This window comes from Hemicordylus capensis, chromosome 3 (genome assembly GCF_027244095.1).
Source record: "Hemicordylus capensis ecotype Gifberg chromosome 3, rHemCap1.1.pri, whole genome shotgun sequence".
NCBI classification, from domain to species: domain Eukaryota; kingdom Metazoa; phylum Chordata; class Lepidosauria; order Squamata; family Cordylidae; genus Hemicordylus; species Hemicordylus capensis.
The window spans coordinates 291,270,318-291,292,489 of NC_069659.1; the positions used below are offsets into that span (position 1 = coordinate 291,270,318).

Consider the following 22,172-nt stretch of genomic DNA (forward strand, 5'->3'; position numbering starts at 1 on the left):
TCTCTGGTTTAAATCGTGCCTCTGCCATGAACTCACAAGGTGGCCACCCAGTCTCAACTCTCCAGCTGCCACATGGGGTCAATACTACTTACTTACCTTACCGGGCTGTTGTAAGGATAACAAGACAATGTCTATGAAGTGCTTCAAACACTCAAAAGCACCATACACGTCTTTCATTAACTGCTCAATGTGCCCCAATACTAGATGGAGTCCAATTAGCCAGCGGCAGAGAGCTTACGGTTTCATTTACAAGCTAGTTCTCTTCAGCACACACAATCTTCAGCATTTTTGTGGCATGCAGGATTCATTTCTCAGCCTCTCAAGAGATCCCCAGGCATTGGACATTGGCTCACCTGTGATGCTTGGAGAGCACCCTCTCCACTTTCCCTGTGAGCACATTCCAAACATGGAGGGACCCGTCTGCTGAGCCAGCTGCCACATAGTTTCCGTCAGGGCTGAAAAACCATAGATTAGGTGCAAGGGGAGAGGAAGAAAATGCATTTCACTTTCAGGCTTACGACTCTTCTCAATGTACCAAACTTCACTACTAATTTATGCTGGGCTTGCAATGAGATTTCACTACAGCAGCCTGCTGGAATCCTCCTAGAAAATACAGACCAGATTTAAAGCTCAGGGTTTTCCAGCTTCAAGTCAAACTCGGTGATCTAAACATACTCTTTGTCAGAACTAAATCCAGAAAAGTCATAGGAATAATGCCAACAAAGTGTTGTAGACCAAAGGCGGCAAACACAGACATTTTCCAGACTACATTAGGAAGAAGCAGGTGGTGACATTCCAAATATTTGGCAACAAGTTAGTGCCATTTCCAAAAGTTCAATTCTGTCAGTATAAGAAGAACAACATCCGCTTGCCTGACTGGAGAAGAAAGTGATGCAGATCTTCCTGGAATGGCAAGGACTCTGCTTCAGAGCAGAACATTCAGCATAATGCAGTGAAGAGTTGGTGCTAAATTATGCCCTACTTGTCTGGAGCACTATGAAAAAATGAAACTACCCAAGCATTGCAAGCTAGGAAGGGGCGAAATGAGTCACATGTTATGTTATTTCTTAAGTGAAGTGTAAAAAAAGCCCTTCGCCAGTCTACTAATGAGGCACTCCTCACCTAAAATCCTTCCTTGCTGATCAGTGGGAAAAGAACCTTGCTGAACTCTGTTTCGTACAAGCACAGAACCTCCTTATTTACCAGTAGGAAGTGCATCCATCTACTTCTGTTAACAAGCATCCACTGATCAGGTCTTTCATTGTGGGGAAGCTAACAATTATGTGCAAAAAAGGAAGCACAAGTTCTAGGAAACAAATTAAGATGAAAACCAAGAACACTTTAGCTGCCGGTGGGGGGAGAAAAGTCCCCCCCCCTTTGCTTTAATTTTTTTTAAGCCACCAGTAGTAGTAGCTGCAGGGAAGAGGGCAAGGGGAATTTCCCCCGTTTGCCCCCTAAAGGTCCCTGCAGCCGATGGCAGGATGGGGCACGCTGGCAGCTGCTGGCTGCAGGGAGAGTGGGGGTGCGAGGTAGAGTGCCCCCTTTTTTAACCTTTGAAAGCCTTGTGTGCGGTGGGATGGGGGGCAGCAAGCTCCTTCCACCTCCCCTCTGCTCCTCCCAAGTGACTGCACGGGCTCTGCTGTCTGCAGCCCATTTCTGGCTTTCCGTGGAAGGAAAATCGGAAATGGGATGCAGACAGCAGAGTCTGTGCAGTCATTTGGGAGGAGGGGAGGTGGGAGGAGCTCACTGCCCTCCATCCCACCGCACACCACAGCGGGCTTCTCTGCTGGCCAGGGAGAGGGGGGAAAGGGGCAATGCTTCCTAGCCAGGGAGAAGGGGAACGGGCTGCCGGGCAGTTGGGTGGCAGTGGCGGGTGCAGCAGAGACTGTGTGCTCACCAGAAACTGCTGCGCGGAGACCTGGGGGTTTGTGTGCGCGCATGCACAAGCGCCTTAGAGGGAACAGTGGTGCTAGCCCAACAAATTTCAATCTTTATCTAAGGAAACATTCTTTTTATAAATCAACTCAGTACAATCCAATAGCAGTGAACTCCAATGAACTGTTAGAAGCTCATGTTCTACAACTACGTCTAGATCACTCAGTTTTTGAGGAATTCTGGTAACTTGGTCATGAAATCTGTCTTTGCTTTGAAATGAGGATTATAGGGGGTGTACAAGGAGCAAGTATCACATTCTCTCTCAAGTTCCCTGTAGCTCAACTTGCCCAGCTTCTTACCTGAATACAGCTCTGGTCCAATCAGATCCACATTTAAACCCCGGGGCACTGGAGGAAGCAAAACAAAAGAAAAATAGAACATTTAACAAATTATATAATATTGACCCCTGCCAACTGAGCATAGAGGCACCTTTTAGTGGTGATTCTTTCATACTAATTATTTCTTTAACCTATTTATATACTGCCCAGAATTCTCTGGGCAGTTTACAGTAAAACAACACAAATTAAAACATCAAAACACTTTACTAACATTGCTATGCTGGCTTTACACATACCATTTCCAAAATAACTGAACAGAAACTGAACTTTGACTAAATTCAGCATATTCAGCAGGCAGAGAGCAACTGTCCCTATTTAGCCCCAGCACAGCATCCCTGCAGTAGCTGTTGCCTCCCTTGTGCTTATATTTAGACTGTGAGCCCTTTGGGGACAGAGAACCACCTTATTTTTCTATGTAAACTGCTTTGGAAACTTTTGTTGAAAAGCAGTACACAAATATCGGTTGTAGTAGTAGTAGTTTTCAAATACTAGTTTTGCTTACAAGAGTAATGGCAAATATAAGATGGATGAAGATGGTGTGGGGTCCACAAACAGTATGTTTTGGGCTCCATCTAAAATGACCTCGTCCTCCCTTTTCTTTGATTTTGTTGAATGTTTTAGTCAATCTAAGATGAATAATGATAACTGATCACAATGAGCTATTTTCACACAACTATCTTGCATGGCCTTGGCTTCCTTCTGGATTCTGGTCCAGAGCAAGCATTTCCATCAGGATGAAATGAACAAAGTCAAGATTTTGCAGAACCAGATTAGTGAATTACTTTTTTGAGAGGACAACAGGGCAAACTCTGTACTACTTGTCTTTGACACACAAGGATGCCAGCCACACACACAAATATATAGTTCTATAATCCATTTACTTGCTTCTGAATCTGTGAAACATACACACCTGAAAGTCTGTTTGATAACATTGACTCGTAGATCAATAATCTTCAACTGATCATCTCGGGAACACGTAAGGAGCTCTGTTCTTTCTGGGTTGAGGTCTAGAGCTGTAATCCTACCAAGCAGTTCCATCTCTTGTACTACACACTCAGTTCTAAAAACAGAAGGCGTCATGAGTTAGCTTTTCCTTTAGAAGTACCTAGGTGAAGTGCTACAGCTTCACAAATACCATGCTGAAGCATTATGATCATGGATAAGGGAAGGAACAAGCATCATGTCCCACCCCCCACCCCACCCCATTTCTTCATTTTTTTAATGCAGGTCTTGTCTTCCCAAGGCCAGAGATGAAAAAATTCAAAGTTTTGGAAAAATAGAAAAAGGCCATTCTAAAAATTGATACATTACTCATCTTAATGTTTGCAGAGAGATGTTGTAAATAATGGCAGGCAAATTTATTATGGTATTTATTAGCTATCTTGGAGAAGTCTCAGAAAAATGTCTGTTTTCCAGGAAAATGTCTGTTTTTCTCTCCCGGCTCTTCAGCTAAAATGGCTTTTTCTTGGTTCAAGCACTAGACACTAATCAGAACTCAGACACAGCTGTGCAAAAGTGCCCAAAGGACTATTTTGAAGATTCCAATGTTCTGTGCAAGCCCCTGCATTATTGGCACAGGGTACAGCTCAGCAAAGCCTTTAGAGCAGGGTGTGTGTGCAGTCCCTGAGCTTATCTGACCAAGCTTGGGGAAACTCGCTGGCCTGAATGAGCCAGAACTTTACCCTGTGTACACCATATGAAACATAGGAAGCTGTTCTACCTATCTTGGAGATGCCAGGGAGGGAACTTGGAACCTTCTATTCTTCCCAGAGCGGCCCCATCCCCTAAGGGAAATATCTTACAGTGCTCAGACATGTAGTATCCCATTCAAATAAAAACCAGGGCAGACCCTGCTTAGCAGAGGGGGCAATTCATGCTTGCTAACAAAAGATCAGCTTTCCTCCTCCAAGATCACATGACTAGTAAGAGCTCTACTCCCAGCTGCAGCAATTCAGGCACCTCAGAACTCTCTGAAGACTTAAAAAACAGCTTTTGGGGATTTTTGCACAGTTTTGATTGGTGTCCAGGACCTGAACAAAAAAAAAAAAAAAAAAAAGACTGCTGCTTGATTAAATGATCTGATCATGTGGTTCACATTAATCAATGAGTTTCACTGAGAGAAAGAAATCAACAAGAAGTTCAGCACTTATGCTTTCAAAGTAGCTTGAATGCTGTGTGCAGAGTCTCACTGAACATTCTGAGATGGAGAAGAACTTCTGGGGGAAATGTCATTTGACAAATAAGGCATCCCAGTATGACAAGCTGGACAAGATTACATTACAAAACAAATAATTATGAATGTGGCATCATCAGTAGTTTCAAGATGTACGTAAATTATCTTGTAATCAACAGCTTTCCAGTCATCCAAGAGTGGAACATCATGCTTTTCCTCTTCTGTGATGTGGCTCTTATTCTTTTCTTCCTGCCCCATCTAAATATTTCCACCTTTCTTGCCCTTTAGCACCCGAGTCTTTGTTGGAACATTCCAAGTTTCATAAAAGTTATCACAACAATCCAAGTAACCTATGCCAATTACATAATTCTGCATTAAGAACTTGGGGCAGAAGAACGAGTGGTTCAACCCCCTTAAATGCACCTGTTACTAATGTCTACCACTTCTCTTCCCCAACCATAACCCTAACCCACTGGGACTAGCTAGAAAGACCAACACTGAGTATAGTAATGTTTTCTTTTACCAAATATGCAGACATCAGTTCCTACAGAACTCAACCTCCCAATGGATGAGGTCCTCATCTTGGTGCCCAAGGGATGAGTCTATGTATTCCTAATATAATACAGAGATCATAAGGCATCAATTCCTTATGATGCTTTTCACAAGTCCCCAGAACACAACTTGAGGGGGGCGGGGAGGCGGAGATAATTTACCTAATATCCCAAAAGCGAATTTTCTTGTCAAAGTGGCCACTCATCACACATTGCTCTGTGCAGACTAGATCATTGCAGCTGGAGCCTGCAAACACCGTCTTTATACCTTAAAAAACAACAACAAAAAGATAAGCCTCATTGGATTCACATGCTTTTCTTCAACAATAATCAAACACTATCATTCCAGTATACCACACTGGATTTCTGAAGCTTTACCAAAGTACTTTACTAGAATTGTGAATATTGACCAGTACAGAACATCAGCCCATTCCAACCGATATGGAAGGGATTCCAACCACAGAACTGAACATTTCCACCTCAGCCTTTTTAGACATCTGTGCAAACACTTTCCATTCTTAAACTAAAGCAAATTAGTTCCACAAAAGTAGTGAGCAATCTTATACTGTAACAAGAACATTAAGCAGTCCTTGTGACAGTATAAAGAGTAGCATTTCCTCGCTCCTTGCCGAGCATTATGGTGAGACATTCAAACAGGAATGCACTGTTCTGCAAGGTTAACAAAACTCAAAACTTCTGCAGTCTTTGAAGGCACAGGAGAGCCCTCTTGCTCAACTACTTAAAGATTTAGTGGTGGCTGTAAGACCTTTGAAGTGTGAAAGAGAAGCCAAGTTCCCTCTCTGCTACTGAGATCCTCCTTTAGGACAAAGCTGCAAGATAAGCAGTGCTGCTTGAACTAATCCTCCTGTTGCTCTCTACAAGATTTATGTGAGCTACTTCAGCCTAATTAGGTGGCAGAAGCCAATTCCAGACCAGCCTTATGCACCATTCGCAAGCTAGCATGTTCTTGAAGTCACTGAAGCCACAGCCAGTTTATGTTGCTTGTAAGCATGTCTCTCTGTAGATCAGGTGAGCATTGGATGCAGTACAATACAGACCATATTTCAGGCCAGTTTTGCATGAGCTACACATTGTTGTGCAATCAAGTTGGGGTATCTGGACCCCAAGCAAGCACTAATGGCCCTGCTGTGAGCTCCATGGACCCAAGAGTAGTGCTTGGCACAAGACGTTCTGGCATGGTTTCAGCAGCACAACATTTTTGCAACCTCTTCCAGTTCCTGCCTCATTAGAACAGGAACAAAGAGCACTGCACGTCAGTGTCATGGCCAAACCTTTTGCAAGGTGGCCTAGATGCACGTTGTCAAGGAGGCCTGGTTGGACTAAACAATGCACAACAAAACAGATAGATCTAGCACTTAGAAGTTTAAAAAAAAAGTGTTAGGACATATCAAAACAAATTGGTTATTCTAAAGCACCAACATGTCACATACATTTTAAAAAGCATGCAGTTCTACTCAAACTAGAAAGGTCACTAAAGTGAGGGGGTTTACAGTGATGGCTATGGTCTGTAAAAACACCTGGTTCAGTTAATTAAAACATGTCTGATAAAAGTACCTAAGACACGGACTCATAGGTGGGTCATCCTCTTTTGAAAGGCACCAGTATGCAAATGTGCTCATGTCACTTCACAGAGGCACATGGGCCATTTTCCTCCTGGCACCGCTCACATAAGACGTCTACAAATCCACTTGCCAGTGGCAAGTGCTCCCTGCCCTTTGGCACCACACAGATTTTCCCCCCAGAGGTCTCATTTCCATTGCCATTTTTGAGAATGAAAGAAACAGTAGGAGTCCTTTCTGAGCAGTAGGAGAGGGCTCCCACTGTTACTGCCTCCATCTCTCAGTGCAAATGACAGACAGAAGACCTACTTCTCTCCCAAGTCCTCTGCCTATGTGCCAGAAAAGGAACTGAGGGGAGATAGGGGATTGGTGGCAACTATAAATAACAAGCTGGCTAGTGAGCTAAGCCTAAATTTGTGGATCCCTGCTCAGTGCCAAAAGGGATTAGAAGCCTAGATTTATTTCAAAACTAGGCTTCATCTTCTCAGTATTCGCTGTGCATTCTGCAGCCACCATCAAATGACAGATATTACTAATGATTTCAACCTAAGGTCTCCCACTAATTGATCAGTAGAGTGTGGTTTTAATAGATTACTCAATTTATGGGGCCCAACCCATTACCAAATATGCTTATGACTTAGGGGGAACAAGCCAGCTTTGAGCCCATGAAGATAGCAGAATAGAATGATGGTCAGTAGCAGTTTTGAATGTTTCAAGCCAGTCACCCATTTTTACACAGAAGAGAGAGACACAAGAAATGAAACCACAATGAAATGCAAAATGACTTCCTTACAGACTTTACTGCGCAGGTCCCACAGCTTGAGAGTTCTGTCGTGGCTCCCAGACACAATGCGCGCATTGTCCAACAGGAATTTGGCCGACAAGACTTTCCCACTGTGCCCTGTTAGCGTATGCTGGAAAGAGACAGACACTGTGTAAGTGGACAGCCTTTGTGATATTTGCTATTCAAATATCATGCCATTCAACAGAACTACCCAACTTCAATCCTAGTTCTGTATAAATGGCCAGTTTTAGCCCTCGAATCCCAGAAAAGAGTGCTGTAGACACAAACAGCTGTGCAGAAGACTATCTCTTCATCAGGCAACGTTTAGCAACCATGATAGCTAAAAAGAATCTCTGTATTCAGAGGCAATAGACCAACTACAAGAAATTTTAAAAAACCCAACCAAATAAAAGAAAACAGGATGGTTTATGTGAGCTTCCCACCAGCATCTGGCTCATCACCTTAGAAAACACAACACTAGACTAGTTGGCCCTTTATTTGATCCAGTGAAATAGTTCTTCCAATCCTAGAAGGACTCCTTCCAAATTTCACACAGCTTAGTATTTATAATTGGGGAATTAATAATGGGGAACTTGAAACACCCTATTGCTCCCCATTGATAAGTCCTAGAAACACCAGAGTGAGCTGCCACTGTCCATTTCCTGCCACAACACCATCTCACAAACAGACCAAACCACAACTCAAGGCCAGCACCGAAGTTCTGCCTTTGTCAATCTGCGATTCAACAAAACCAGATATATAACAGCAAGCATATTATACTTACTCAGTGCTGACAAAACCACAAAACCAAACTTTCCTTCTTTCCATCCTGCCTGTCACTGAGGGACAGGAGAACAGGGCAGTCATGGCCTGATGGACCAATGGTTTGACAAAAACCAAAACTTATACGTTTACCATGAGTAGGTGTTTTCTTTATTCTCCAGCATACATCCCTGCCTGCCTGTGTCTGGATAACATGATGGTCTCAGACTGGTGCTGGGTGCCAGCTGACAGCCAGTCACATGGGTCAGGGCACCAGTCAATCACCTCATCATTGGCCATAGCGGTGGTGTGTGTGCATGTGTCAGCAGAACTAACAGACAGACTATGACACATCTGTTTGGGGTTGGCCAGGGTGGGGCGAGCTTCCAGTGGTGTTGCAGCGGTACGGGTGACCATGAGTTAGGGATATGCAAAACCAGTTCTACTGCAAACCGGACCATCATGAACCAGGCCAGTTTGAGTGGTTCAATTTATTTATTTATTTAGCATATTTGTATACCGCCCAAAACGCAAGTTCTCTGGGACGTTTACAAGAGAATAAAAACAACCAATAAAAAGATTAACATATTTCAACAATTAAAATTTAAAAAGTTAAACTTATTAAAACACAATTAAAACAATATCCAATTGTGAATCGCTTCAAACCATTCATTAAACTTACTGGCTCAGCTGGTCGGTTCAGCTGAACCAGTTTGCATACCCATGGTTCCATCCAAATAAGGATAGTACCACATCAAATTGTCCATGCACACCCCTAACAGGAGTCATTCACTCCCCATGGCCAACTCAGAATAGCCCACCAGTGGGAGGCTAGCCTTCAGGAAGACCAGGGGCTCAACCATATCAGCATACATGTCTGTGTACGATGGGGGTGTCAGCATGACCCCAGTCATGGAGAACACCCTCTCGTTCTGGATGCTGGTTGGCGGGCACAAGAGGAATTGTCCAGCAACCACTACCAAGTCTGGTCAAGCTTGGCCCCAAACTGGATCAGCTCCGTCTCCTGGTCTGCCACAGGCTCCTGCAGGTATTGCAGGACACAGTGTTCGGTGGGCTCCTCTCATATCCCTGGCAAGGCGTCAAGGAACCCATCCATGAACCACCGTGGAGACGGAACCGTTGATTCACCTGGCTCTACCAGGGACACCACATTGCTGGACCGGAAAGTGGTAGTGATGCTGCTGCTAGGAGTGGACTGTGCACTAGCAGTAGTGGTGTGCACGGACCGGTCCGGGGCCACAGAAAAGGCCTCCGGACCGGTCCAGAATTCCGGCGGTCCGGCAGGGCGGGGGAGTATGTCTTTAAGGGGGGGGTAGTATTCCCCCCCACCGCTCTTCCCCCTCCAGCGCTGGAGTTGCCAAAAGCATTCTTAGGGCGGCAGAGTTCCTCCCTGCCGCCCCTGCCCCCGTCGTTGTAAGGGTTAAACTAGAAAAAGTTGGCGGCACACATGTGCCCTTCACTGCGCGCCCGCACACAAGCAGCAAAGATGAGCGTGCGCGCCGCGAAGGGCGCATGCGCGCCACCAGCTCTTTCTAGTTTAACCCTTACAGACAACGACAGGGGCAGGGGCGGAAGGGAGGAACTCTGCCACCCCAAGAACGTTTTTGGCAACTCCAGCGCTGGAGGGGGAAGAGCGGCAGGGGGGGGAGTAGTACTGCCCCCCCTTAAAGACACACTCCCCCCCAGTGCCGGACCACGCTTCTGTGGTTCCGTGCACATCCCTAACTAGCAGCAGGTGCACCAGCACCCTCCTCCTGGTTGCGCCCCCAACTCCTCTCCTCTGCTTGCCTAACCTCTGCAACCAGGAGGTCCCTCCATCTTGGCAGGTGATCAGTGGTGAACTCTTTGCCCCCTGCTAGCTAACTGAGCAAGGAGGCACCTTTTAAAATTGGCAATTCTCTTTATTTAGCAGGGGGAGAGCAACTCGCCCTATCCAGCCTCAGCACAGAATCCTTCCAGAGGATAACATCTTATGTTTATTTTTTAGATTGTGAGCCCTTTGGTGACAGGGAGCCTTTGTTTGTGTTTGTAAACCGCTTTGAGAACTTTTGTTGAAAAGCGGTATATAGATATTTGTCATATTCATCCTTGGGTCACAGAAGCAGGACAAAACATGTGCTGCCAATGCACCCAAAGGTGTGCCAATCCAATCCACCACTCTAGTCCTCAGCTGACCTGCCAAGGCAATTGCTTCCCATGTGGTCAATGTGGCTGGGAGCTCACACATCATCTTCTCGAGGCGAAGAGCAGCATGCAAAGCCTGGCTCAGCATTGCTGTCTTGGCACACAAGCTGCTTGTGGCAACAAAGAATGGCTCGTGTGCCAAGACAACCTCTGAATGAGTACCCAGTCCTGGTTGGATAGGCAGCACACTTCCAAGCCACTCCTCCTTGCCAGGGCATGGATGGCCACCTCTTGCTTCTGCAGGAAGCTGGAGCAAGAGAAAGATGAAATTCCACTGGGTTGGAACATCCTGAGGGATCACGTGTTCAGGTAGGCAGAGCTCAAACTGCCTCTCCTTGAGCATCTGTCTACCCTTTTTGCTCTGGTGGAAGAAAGCTACTATCTCGTGGCACTTCTCCATAAGAGCAGCTGTGGCGGCAGCAGCAGCAGGATGGCGCTCAGTGACTGCAGCGGGGATGTCTCAGCTGGCCGCAGACCCAGAAGGGCCAAGTGCAACACAACTAGGTTCAGAGTGTGCACCACACAATGGATGAACACAAACGGACCCTGCTCGGCTTCCTCAGTTACACTGGTGGCATTGTTGGTGATTATGACCTCTCAGCGAAGTTTTGGCTGCCTGGATAGCCATTCCCCCACCTAGCGATCCATGGCCTACAGCTTATCTGCCATGTAGTCAGTGTCCAGCACCTCCACATGCAGTACAGCCCACCTGTATTTTACTGCATGTGAGGGGTTGGCCACGCCACCAGCAGCAGCAGCTGCTGCTCTCCTGCCCCCACCAGTGCACCGTGAGGGACAGGAAAGTGGTGTGCTTCCCACTGGGGCTGGTCGAAAGATCCACAGTGAATGCTGGTGCCACACAGCAGCCACAACATGGCCTCCTTGCACACTCAGTACAGGGAGGGCACCACCCACTTGCTGAAGGTGGTGCATGAGGGTATGTTGTAGTCAGGGTCGAGCAGCCAGAGCAGCCGGTGTAAGCCGGCATTCTCCACCATTTGGAATGGCTGATCATACAAAGCAATCATCTCCCCAATTTTCTAGTTGATGAGATGAGGCTCTGGACAAACAAAATGCTTGCCCAATGACTGAAACAACTGCGCAGGCAACTTCTCCTGCTTGGGAGCAGGTCCAGGTGCCTTGCTGCTAGTTGAAGATACATCAGGCCTATTGTTGCCAGCAGGAGCATAAACTCCTGGGTGATGCCGTCACAGGTGCTGCAGCATCCCCGTCGTAAGATGCTTGGGGTCCTTACCGCTGCTGACCTGTGTATGCAGGCAGTGTATGTAGGCAGCGTGGTGTGGCAGTGTATGCAGGCAGCATGGTGGAGCTCAAAGTGGTCCCACACCAGGCTGCTATGGGTCTAGGACCATTTTGGTGGTGGTGGTACTACTGAGTCTACTGGTTCCTTCTGGGGCCTGATGCCACCACTGCCCTCTGTCTGGGGCTGAGAAGTTCCAGGAAGCAAAAGTCCTCCTCAGTCTCAGCCGGGGGGGGGGGGGGGCGGGGCGAGGGGGATGTTGCACTGCCAACGGGGATTGGCGAGGGTGGAGAGAACACTCTGACTGGGCTACCAACAGATGACACCTCCTCTGTTGCCACAGGAAGAGCTTCTTCCCCAACAGGGGGGACAACCCTCCCCGCATTGTACCTCTGCTGGCACAAGCGGCTCAACTGCGGGACCAGGCTCCTCAAGAAAGGAGAGTGGGGTCAACCAGCAACATCACCCCTTCCTCTGCTTAGCAATCTGATCCTGGCTCTGCTTCACACCCCTCTGGCCATCTTGGGTTTTTAAAAGATTTAAGTACTAACTCAGAGCGGGGGGAGAGAAGAAGTACCTTTAAGGGGTGTGAGCCAGGGGGTGACTTTTTAAAGCTGTGTGCCACACACAGCACTATCTATAGCACTGTGAAGCACACACAGAAGCTAGAAAAAGTAAATCCCCCCAACTAAGGAAGCAGCTTTTATTTGGGGGTGGGGCTTTTTCTTTTTTGAGGGGACTGAGTAACAATGGGGCAACTCCAAGGGAAGTCTAGGAAAGGGCAGGGGATTACTGTGGCCTCTCTAACTCAAACCTATCACTCTGGTCCTAAAGTCCTACTAGTACCTAATCCCTCCCTTCCCCAAACTAGCCACTATTTAAAGAACTCTAAGTTCTATAACCTGACCAAGGCGGGTGGGGGTGTGTCTCTCACCTTCTGGAGTCTTCTGCTGGGGGCTTCCAGTGTCTTCAGCTGGAGTCTGCAAGTGTTGCTCTCAGAGGCACTCTTGAGTTGAGCAGACACCAGGACTCAACAGCGGGGGGGAGGGGGCAGGGGGGTATGCACCCACCCAATAAAACAAACAAAACAAAACTCCAAAGGGAAACAGAGATTGTGGCAAGCTGGGCACCAGACAGAACACACCAGCCTACAAAGAACAAAAATGAAGCAGCAAAAGGTGTGTGTGTGTGGGGGGGGGGGTTTAAAAAAAATAAGCACAGCACCCCTGTTATTAAAGCCACTGGGGGCTGGATACAAGCAAGAATAAAAAATCCAAATAAAAATAAATTCTGAGCAGCACCCAGTTAAAGCCACTGGGGGCTGCTGGTACATTTTTAAAACATAAAATTAGAAAAAGAAAATAAAAGCAGTTGTAAGCACTGCAAATTAGAAGGATTTTTTAAAAAAACAGAGACACAGATAAGCCAGCAGGCTCCGCCCCCCTCTCTCTCCAATCACTGGGCCAGGCGGGTCTGGAACACCACCACCAGTCTAGGCTCTCAGTGCTGCTGTTGTCTCTCTGTAATCCTTCGCTTCTGAGGCACAAATGGCTCTTGTCTCTTTGCCTCCAAGCAGCCCCTTAAATACGTTTTGAAAATCCTCCCTTTGGCCGTCCCACTCCCTGCTCCCTCTGCCCAGCGAATGTGGGCACAGTTGCCAATGACAACACCTGATTTGAATAAGCCAACCAAGAAGCAAGATCTCAAGCCAATCGGAAGCCAATGCCAGAAAGCCAATCAGCAAGGGAAAAAGCAGCTCTCCAAAATGGTGTTCGCCATTTGAATCACTCAAATCAATCTGAGCTCAAAGCAGGGGGGGGGGGGATTCAAAACAAACTACAATCAGGCCCTTTATTCTAGGGGTGATTTGATTCAAGCTCAAATAATCAAATCACCCCTATTCAAGCTTGAATCAATTTGTACACCTCTACCTATGACTGCCCCTTGCAAGGGTCTTGAGTCTTTTGATCTTTATAACTACAACAAGAAGTAGTCCCATAAGCCATGACTTCTCTGACAAAGATACTCACCCGTAACCGATGATCATCTACGGTCCAAATCCTACTGGCAAAGTCATTTGAAGCTGCCAATAGATAAGATCCCTGAAGTGGGGGGAAATTAAAAAGGCACCTTTATGGGTTTTTCCTCCTTCATCTAGACCACCAAACTGCCTGGTCCTCAACAGCTAATATTGCTCTCCATTATCTTATCCCCTGTCCCTAACCAATTTAGGCCACTGCCAAGCTCTCCACTACACCCTTTTCTGCATATTAGTCTAATTTGCTGCCTTTGCCCTGATAATCTCCTCCCCTTTCATCTTCTCTTTTGATACCTTGAGAGAATTTCTTCAAGTCTCTTGACTAGTCTCTTATTCCTTACATTTAAGTCTCTGCACTCCTTTTCTCATCTACTGTTTTTCCTTCTTGTATCTCCGTTCTGTGAATGCTAGTATATTACTGTCCCCTTCACACCTTCTGCCTCCCATTACCAAAAACTTGACAGAACTCTTCAGCAGAGATACGCTTTGCTGCAAAAGAGGTCTCAGCTAAAAATGTGAGATCACATGCCCGGACATGGCTCCAATACCTCAAATTCCTATATTTGTTTATGTTGGATGGAATTTCACTGTGTCTACCCAATACTCAAGAGTAACACAAGATGAATACATCACTACTTATCAGCAAAAGCTCTTCCAGTCATAGCACTTCTAGAGCAAGATGGAAGAGGAACTGCTGGGAATTGCGAGGGTAAAGGAGCAACACCAGTGAGCAATCAGACCTTTTACTATTCATCACTGACCTCAGCAAAACATTAATAATCCTAAACAAAAAAACAACCATCAAATCAGAGAAGTATGTCAACTGCCTCAAAATGATTAAACAGTGGCATTTTATAACCTGGCTAAAAGTTGAGTGTGCATCATTACAATGTTTTCTGAAAAGTATGGTGTAGCTTTGGTGACATGGTTAAAGAATGATGGTGGAAAACAGCTGCCAGAATGGCTTCACACATACTCACAGCACTGTCGAATTCTATGCTCGTAATCCCTGCATTACTGCCGGATAGGGAACCTTTAAGCTCACACTTGTCTGTGTGCAAGAACAAACAAAAAAGAGTTGGGAGGTAATAAAAAGCTTGGACCTCAGTGTCAGTTTCATTCAGCCAGACGGTTGCAACAATAAAGCACAGAATAGATTTCCCATGACCAGCAATATCATGCAATGATTGGGATTTCCATCTTCTTGACTAGTGAACAATTTTGGAGCACAGCTGAGTGTGAGCTGATCTTGGGTTTCCTATATCCAAACAAACATTCTTGGCTACCATATCACACTAAATGCACAACTACATGCTCATTTTATTTATGTATTTATAATATTTCTATACCGCCTGATATAGACATCTCTAAGTGGTGTACAAATTTAAAATGTAGCGAATGTAAAAATATAAAAGTTAAAAAACAATCTTAAGATAAACATATTTTTTTTTAAATTAAATTTCAGTTAAAAGCCTGGGAAAACAGGCACATCTTGAGGTTCTTCCTAAAAGCTCTTATTTCAACAGGGAGAATATTTAAGCGCCCTGGAGCAGCCACAGAGAAGGCCCGGTCACAAGTCACCACCAAACGAGCTGGCAGCAACCATAACCAGACCTCTCGAGATGATCTTAATAGGCAACAGGGTTCATGACAGAGAAGGCGCTCTCTTAAGTACCCTGGATCCAAGCCATTAAGGGTTTTATAGATAATAGCACTTTGTATTTCACTCAGAAACATATCGGCAGCCAGTGTAATTCTTTTAGAATCAGTGTTATATGGTCTCTTTGGTTTGACCCAGAGACCTTTGGCTGCCGCATTCTGTTCCAGTTATAGTTTCCAGACTATGTACAAAGACAGCCCCATGAAGAGTTATTTACAGTAGTCAAGCCTAGAGGTTACCAGCATACGTACCATTGTTTTAAGGTCATTTATCTCCAGATGTGGACGTGGCTAGTCTATCAGCTGAAGCTGACAAAATGCGCTCCTGGCCACTGCCTCAACTTGAGAAAGTTTTGGATCCAGGAGCATTCCCAGACAACGTACCTGATCTTTCATGGGGAGTGTAACCCCATCCAGAACAGGCAGATCTAAACTTCATGTCCCATCCCGCTACAGTCAGGAACTCCACCTTATTTGGATTCAACTTCAGTTTGTCATCCCTCATTCAGCCCATTGTCACCTCCAGGCAGGCCTTTAGGGGGGTTATGCTATTTCCTGATGAAGCTGATATGGAGAAACAGATCTGGATGTCATCAGCATATTGATAACACCCTGCACCAAACCTCCTGATGATCTCTCCCAGCAGTTTCATGTATATGTTAAAAAGCACTGGAGATATTATGGAGTCTTGAGGAACTCCACAATCGCTTTGCAATCTCCAAGTGACACCATCTGGAATCTGCCAGAGGTGTAGGAACAGTACCACTGTAAGACAGTGCTACCCAATACCACTTCCTTCAAGTGACCCAGAAGGATACAATGGTTGATGATATCGAAAGCAGCCAAGATTTTATAAACCGAAGCTGACATCTTGCATGAGAAAGAGTGTCTTTGGTCTGCATTGCGTGTCCTTGCCATCTCTTAACTTACCCCCTTCCTCAAGATGCTTACCTCCAAAGACGTCCCAGAGTTTGACTCTCCGGTCTAAGCCACCCGTTGCCAGTAACCGAGAGCCAGGACTAAACTGCACCGCATTCACCTCCCCATCATGAGCATCCTAGTGGAGTGAAGAAACAATACATTTACAAGAATTACAGATGACATCAGAGAGACAGTCCAGATTTGTCTGTCTAGAGCAGCATGCAAAAACTTGAAAGACCAGCCAAATGGATCATTTCTCAAATATGAGCATTCCACTATTCTCTCTTATTTGATTCCAAGTACAACAGAAGCATAGGTAACAATCCAACACCTAGTATAAAAATTCCCAGAACAATGACCTCAGGACTTTCAGTTTTCCCAAAGACCTCTCCCTCACTAAGCAGGTAAAACAAATGGCTAATTTCTGAACACCATCCATTACTTTAATTGCTTAGTGTGAACAATTTTATACAAATTACATACATCATAAAGGAAGTGAGAGCGGGCAGAACAAAAGTCAGTAAATGCAATATGGTTTTGAAACTATACAATCACATTATGGCATTAAGTTACCATTCATATTGGATACAATACAAGTTGTTTTTGATACTGCTGCTCTGTATTTTATGGTCTTATTTTGTAGGTTTTTAAAACTTATTTTATTTTCATATTCCAATTTAATATTTTTATTGTGTAACTGTTTTATGGTTTTAGATAGTTTTAAATATTTTGCAAACCGCCTTGAGATTGTTTTAATGAAAGGTGGTATAAAAATCTAACAATAAAAAATAGTTAAAAACCAACCATTATCTGTTTAATTAAATTGGATGAGACTTAAATGAGACTTTCAGCTGCCTGAAAATTCACTGCAAAATACCAGAGGAATTGCAGAAAGTTTACATTTTTAAAGTGGTTAAGAAAAATATCGGCCATGGTTAATCTGACAACATGAGAGTGAAGACAGGAAAATATTTCCCCCCGCAAAGATCTATTAACTGGCTCCAAGAACAAAAATCAAACAAACAAGTTTCAAGACATTTGAGCTGGTTTGGATGATACATGCACCAGCTCCTCAGAATTACATGTCTCCCCAGTTAGGCACACACATACACGAGATACACTGTTGTTCTATAGAAGTGGTGGTTCCATCAAAAACACTGCTCACTGTGAGACTTAAATACTTTGGAATAAATACTACAAATAAATATTTAAATATTTAAATAAATATTTAAACTGTGTGGTGCAGGGCAATTTTGATTAACTAACACCCCCAGCCCCCGCACACACACACTTATGTGGTAGAACAATGGCACTCTGAGTTGGGAGACCCATGTAGACGAACAACTCCCCCATGTGATTTCACAGGGTCAGAGGATGTATTGTACAAACAGGCTCAGAGCCCTTCCCCGCCACCTTTTAAAACCCTTAACTATGTAGTAATTCTGTTGAAGATGAAGCTATTCTATCTTGTTTTAGAGTTGTAAACACCTAAGTTACAGAATCTTCTTTAAGTATTGTACTTTCTTTCTCCGTGTCATTAACAGAATTCAGACAATCCCCCTGCCGTGTACAGCAATCTTGGGCGGGGGAAGCAGTACTGCATCTGCTAGCTATGCTCCCCCAGCTAATTTTATTTATTTATCGTATTTGTGCATACTGGCAGTATTCCCTGTAACAATGATTCCCAGAAGTCATTGACTGCAGCTCCCAGCATCTCCAGTTGCAATGGCCTTTGGTTGGGGATTATGGGAGCCACTGTCAACAACATCTTGGAATTCCTGTTACAGGGAACAATGCACACTGGGGTTCCAAACTGTGGTAGAATCATGTGAGAGAGTGATTGTTTGAAGAGACTTTTAGTTTCAAATGCATAGTCAATTCTACCCCCTGCCAACAACTTTAAAAATAAAGTTATATATACAAATTGTCATTTAAGAAGCCATTATATGCAGAAGATTGAAGACAAAACAAAAAGAACTCCCTCCCTTGCCATTCACATTTTTAAAAAAAAAACCTAAGAGGTCTCAGCTTGAAAACTAAAGATCATGCACCTCAAGACACACCCCAAAATGAACAGCTCCTTGATTGGCTTTGTTGGATGACAGCCAAGGCCAAGCCCCTTACACTGTGGGTGACATGCACTGACTTTATCCATATAATGTCAGCAGCCTTGTTAACACCTCACAACATTGCTGGAGTATAGAGAGGAGAGAGGAAAACAAAATTGCTGGGAGCTGAGAAAGTAACGAGTGTGCAATTTTCTGGTGCAATCAGACCTTTCTCTAGTCATCACTGACCTCAACCAGACATCTGCTAACTAACAAGGCACTGAGTTTAAAGCTTGTCTTCAAAAACTCTTAGAAGTATGGGTAACTCTGCATGAATTCAAGCAGTTGCAGTCAAGTGATAAAAACAAGAAGAAGTTCCAAGCAGCAGGAACAGATTTTCCTCGCCTATATACCACTCAGTCGGTTTTGCTCTGAAAGATAAATATACTTACAAAGACATACAGCGCAGTGTTAGGGACTCGCATCTCTTTGCTTACACCTGGATGTACGTCCACATTGTCTTGAGGAGCAGGACATGAGGACAAAGAGCGCCTCCTGAGAAAGGACACACACAATTCCTAGTTAAGGCACAAGCAGGAACTAGTTGCGTCTCCAAGTTATAGGTAGGGGGATGATCCCGACTACACAATAGGGTAAAATTGGGAGGGAATGAGTAGAGAGACCCGGGTCCAATCCAAGTACTTTATCAGCAGCAGGGTGGCTACATCCCCCCAACAAATGCATGGCTAGGACTCCACTTGACCACTACAATCTGCAACTGGTCTCTCATGTGGACCTGCTGGACTGTGTGCCAATTCCCTATGTCAGCAATGCTGGCATAGGGGCAGGTGGGGAAAGCAGGCTTACCAACTTTACAACAGATATATGGAGTCCTGAATTAATATTAGCTGATTCAGTGGGTCACTGCTCCACCACGTTCCAGCAGCTATTTACAATCATGCTTATTCTTCTCCCATATGAAATAACCCCAGTGAATGCAAAGATACAAACTACAAGTACTGCCTATTCCAAAAGCTCACACTGCAGTCCTGCTACTGAACATGGATCTTCCGCTTAGTGCAGGAAGAAACGGCAACGGCTGGCTACCGCAGGGGTTCCCAAGCTTGGGACTACAACTCCCATCATCCCCAGCCACAAGAGCTGAAGGCATCCCTCACTCACATGCTGGATTAAGTGTGAATAATTTCAAGCGAATTTTCACCTGGCAGTATCAGAAGAGTGATGTCCCAAAAGGGGAGACTCAGACAGACTGGAGGGAAAGATCAGAGGTCAGCAGACGGCAGATGTAAGGAACAGGAAGTTGAAAACAAAAAGGGAAAAAAAGAAAGAGAAAGAGAGAGAGGCAGAAGCTAGAAAAAAAAGGCTGACAAAAGGACAACTGTTTGCATTCCTTGCATCACTGAAATGCTGGCGTATATTGAACTGGTATGTAACAAAAGAGGCAATGTATTCTAACCTACCCAAAGATATTAGTGATAGAGTCCAGAAGGCCTCCAGCAGGCTGGGAGAGTCGCTTACTAAAGAGGAGGGGAGGACAGATTTAAACCTTATTGTTCAAGCAAAGACCAACACACATATAGCCCCCAACATGCATCAGGGAGAATATACTTGCTCACCAACTGCTGAATTCACTAAGGAAAGTCAACCACTTACAGGACAGCCCAAAGAGCCACCAGGTTGGGACTACAGGAATAAAGATGCTCACACAGGCCAACATGAATTACCCTCCATTCATAATTGATAAGAGCAGGAAAAGAGGAACCTCAATGGGTTTACATCATTTAAGAATATTAAATGATTAGATGATATTCTTATCATCCTTAAGAATAAAATGAAGGACTAGGCAAGTTTTTAGCACTAGAATGATTATTCCACAAGGAGTTTGGGTCTGTACTGGGGCTCTGACTGAAATGCTTTCATGGCCCAATATAGAACTGGAAAGAAAGTCGCTTCTTAACAGTCTCTCTCAAGAAAAGCAACCCATATGCATGGTTAATTAGGATGGCATTTAAAAAGCGTTCAACCTCCATCAATCCTAGCCTTGCAAATACCCAAGGAGAGCCTGCTTCCCTCTCCCCATTACAGTTGCAGGTGCTGCCGCCAGAATGGGTGCAATGAGGAGATCCCAGTTTTCTGAAGCGGGTGTCAAAAGAAGGGTTGGGGCAGCTCCACAGAACATTCTTTCTGAACTGGAAGAGCGGCATGGAGCTGGCAGTGCTGCAGCTCTTAGGCTTTTGCCACCTTAGCCCTGCACACCACTTTCTGACTTGGGGAGAGACCACGGTCATGTCAAAGGGGGTGGGGGAAGGAGGGGGCAGGTGCCGCATACGGTCCACTTACACGTGGCGTGTGCGGGGGTGGGGAGAGATTACTGGGTTAGTGGGAAACTGGAATTATGAAATGCTTCTAGGTATTTTTTTTAATAATAGCATTATATTATACAAGAAAGATACAACACACGGAGTAAGGTGCCTTTTCCATGTTTACAAAAATGAAGCCTCAGGGGACCCTGTTGCTGGCAACATCTTGAATAGCACAAGTGTAACTCACTGGACCTTCTCCTGCTCAAACCCCACTGGAACAAATAGAAGCATGCAACAGCTATGCAAGTTTCCACTTCATTTCAATGGGGCCATGGAAGAGAGATACTCAATAAACTAGTTTTCTCCTTTGCTGGCATTCATTAGTAATGACTCTATTTATACATTTACTCAGAAGAAAAAGTCAAACTCTCAAATAGTTTTCTTTCTGAAACACAGGAGTACTCCCACTGTGTCATCATTAAGGATAGTGACAGCTCCTCCCTCCCACCCACTCTTCAAAATCTTTCATTAACTTCTGGGCTGGCGGGGGGGATGCATGCCTCTTCCTCCCTGCACTTCTTACCTAGCGGTCCGGCCAACAGCACGCACTGGAGATGTGTCCTCAGCTGGATCGGAGGTTTCATCTGTAAGCACTTCAATATCGTCATCCCTAGAGGAGGACAGGATCATGCCTCCTGAATCATTCAAGTGTTGAAGGAAAGTTTTTTGGGGTCTTACTAGTTTCATACTATCTTAACAGAGAGCATAAACTTGCTTTCCTAAACATCCAAAGAGAGAGAGAGAGAGAGAGAGAGAGAGAGAGAGAGTGTGTGTGTGTGAGAGAGAGAGAGTGTGTGTGTGTGTTGGGGGGTGGGAGGCTTCTGTACTTTTTTAGTCACAGAAACTTGCCTTCTTCCTTATGAGCACAGGCACTCAGGTTATGGGAGCATTAGCCTACTGACTGTTAGCTCATGAGCACTGGGAATGTAAGCCTAATGACTGGAGTAGCTCTGCTGTGACTATTTTATTAACTTTAAAATAAATAAATATATAAATAAATATAAATATAAATAAATATATAGATTGTTGGGTCAAAGCAGCCAAATTAAGTGTATTTGCAATTGAGCCCCCCAAATGTAGCCATCCACAAAAAAGGGGTACTCACCTAGTTTGGTGAGGGGTGGCGGGGGAAGATTGCTGGCAGCAGCTGCAGGGCTTCTTCTCTCATTTTTTTTTCTCCCCACCAGGCAGCAGCAAATTAAGCCATGCTAAATGCTTATACTGTACTGCTCCTGTTGGCCAGCTGCTGCCAGTCACCTTGTTTTTTACTCTAGGGGGTGGCAGAAAATGACTCCAAGTTCTGGAGTAAAAAAACAGATAGGAAATGGCAGCAGCTGACCACTGGGAGTGCTATCAGTGCTTATACCTGCAGAGGCATGACTAATTTTTTTTTTATTTTAAAGTGGTGTGTGTGTGTCCTGCACTGCTACATGCCTGGATGTAAAGTCTAGCTTGTCAACGGTGACCAGGGGCAAGATTAAGTTTCAGAATATTTTAGGTATAAAGCATTGGCTTAACTTGTCTGAATATCAG

The 22,172-nt window shown here is 44.9% G+C and overlaps 1 protein-coding gene and 2 non-coding genes across 7 annotated transcripts in view; all 3 read right to left on the reverse strand.

Moving 5' to 3' along the window:
• ATG16L1 (autophagy related 16 like 1) overlaps nucleotides 1–22,172 on the reverse strand; it is a 32,412-nt gene that overhangs the window by 2,128 nt on the left and 8,112 nt on the right. For 2 of the 5 annotated variants that reach the window (XM_053310586.1, XM_053310585.1), the window contains 12 exons: nucleotides 21,163–21,249; nucleotides 19,737–19,793; nucleotides 19,478–19,525; nucleotides 18,708–18,810; nucleotides 16,238–16,343; nucleotides 14,608–14,678; nucleotides 13,620–13,691; nucleotides 7,371–7,491; nucleotides 5,160–5,265; nucleotides 3,184–3,333; nucleotides 2,235–2,282; nucleotides 354–455 (listed from right to left, as the gene is read on the reverse strand). In XM_053310586.1, coding sequence (XP_053166561.1) covers nucleotides 354–455; nucleotides 2,235–2,282; nucleotides 3,184–3,333; nucleotides 5,160–5,265; nucleotides 7,371–7,491; nucleotides 13,620–13,691; nucleotides 14,608–14,678; nucleotides 16,238–16,343; nucleotides 18,708–18,810; nucleotides 19,478–19,525; nucleotides 19,737–19,793; nucleotides 21,163–21,249 — 1,071 coding nt within the window. The remainder of the gene's footprint in view (nucleotides 1–353; nucleotides 456–2,234; nucleotides 2,283–3,183; nucleotides 3,334–5,159; nucleotides 5,266–7,370; nucleotides 7,492–13,619; nucleotides 13,692–14,607; nucleotides 14,679–16,237; nucleotides 16,344–18,707; nucleotides 18,811–19,477; nucleotides 19,526–19,736; nucleotides 19,794–21,162; nucleotides 21,250–22,172) is intronic. The other 3 variants (XM_053310588.1, XM_053310587.1, XM_053310589.1) reach the window with 3 other exon arrangements.
• Nucleotides 14,127–14,389, reverse strand: LOC128352699 (small Cajal body-specific RNA 6). The gene has a single exon (XR_008320593.1). It is a non-coding gene; the product is annotated as a small Cajal body-specific RNA 6 (non-coding RNA).
• On the reverse strand, nucleotides 18,228–18,505 carry LOC128352700 (small Cajal body-specific RNA 6). Its single transcript, XR_008320594.1, has one exon. It is a non-coding gene; the product is annotated as a small Cajal body-specific RNA 6 (non-coding RNA).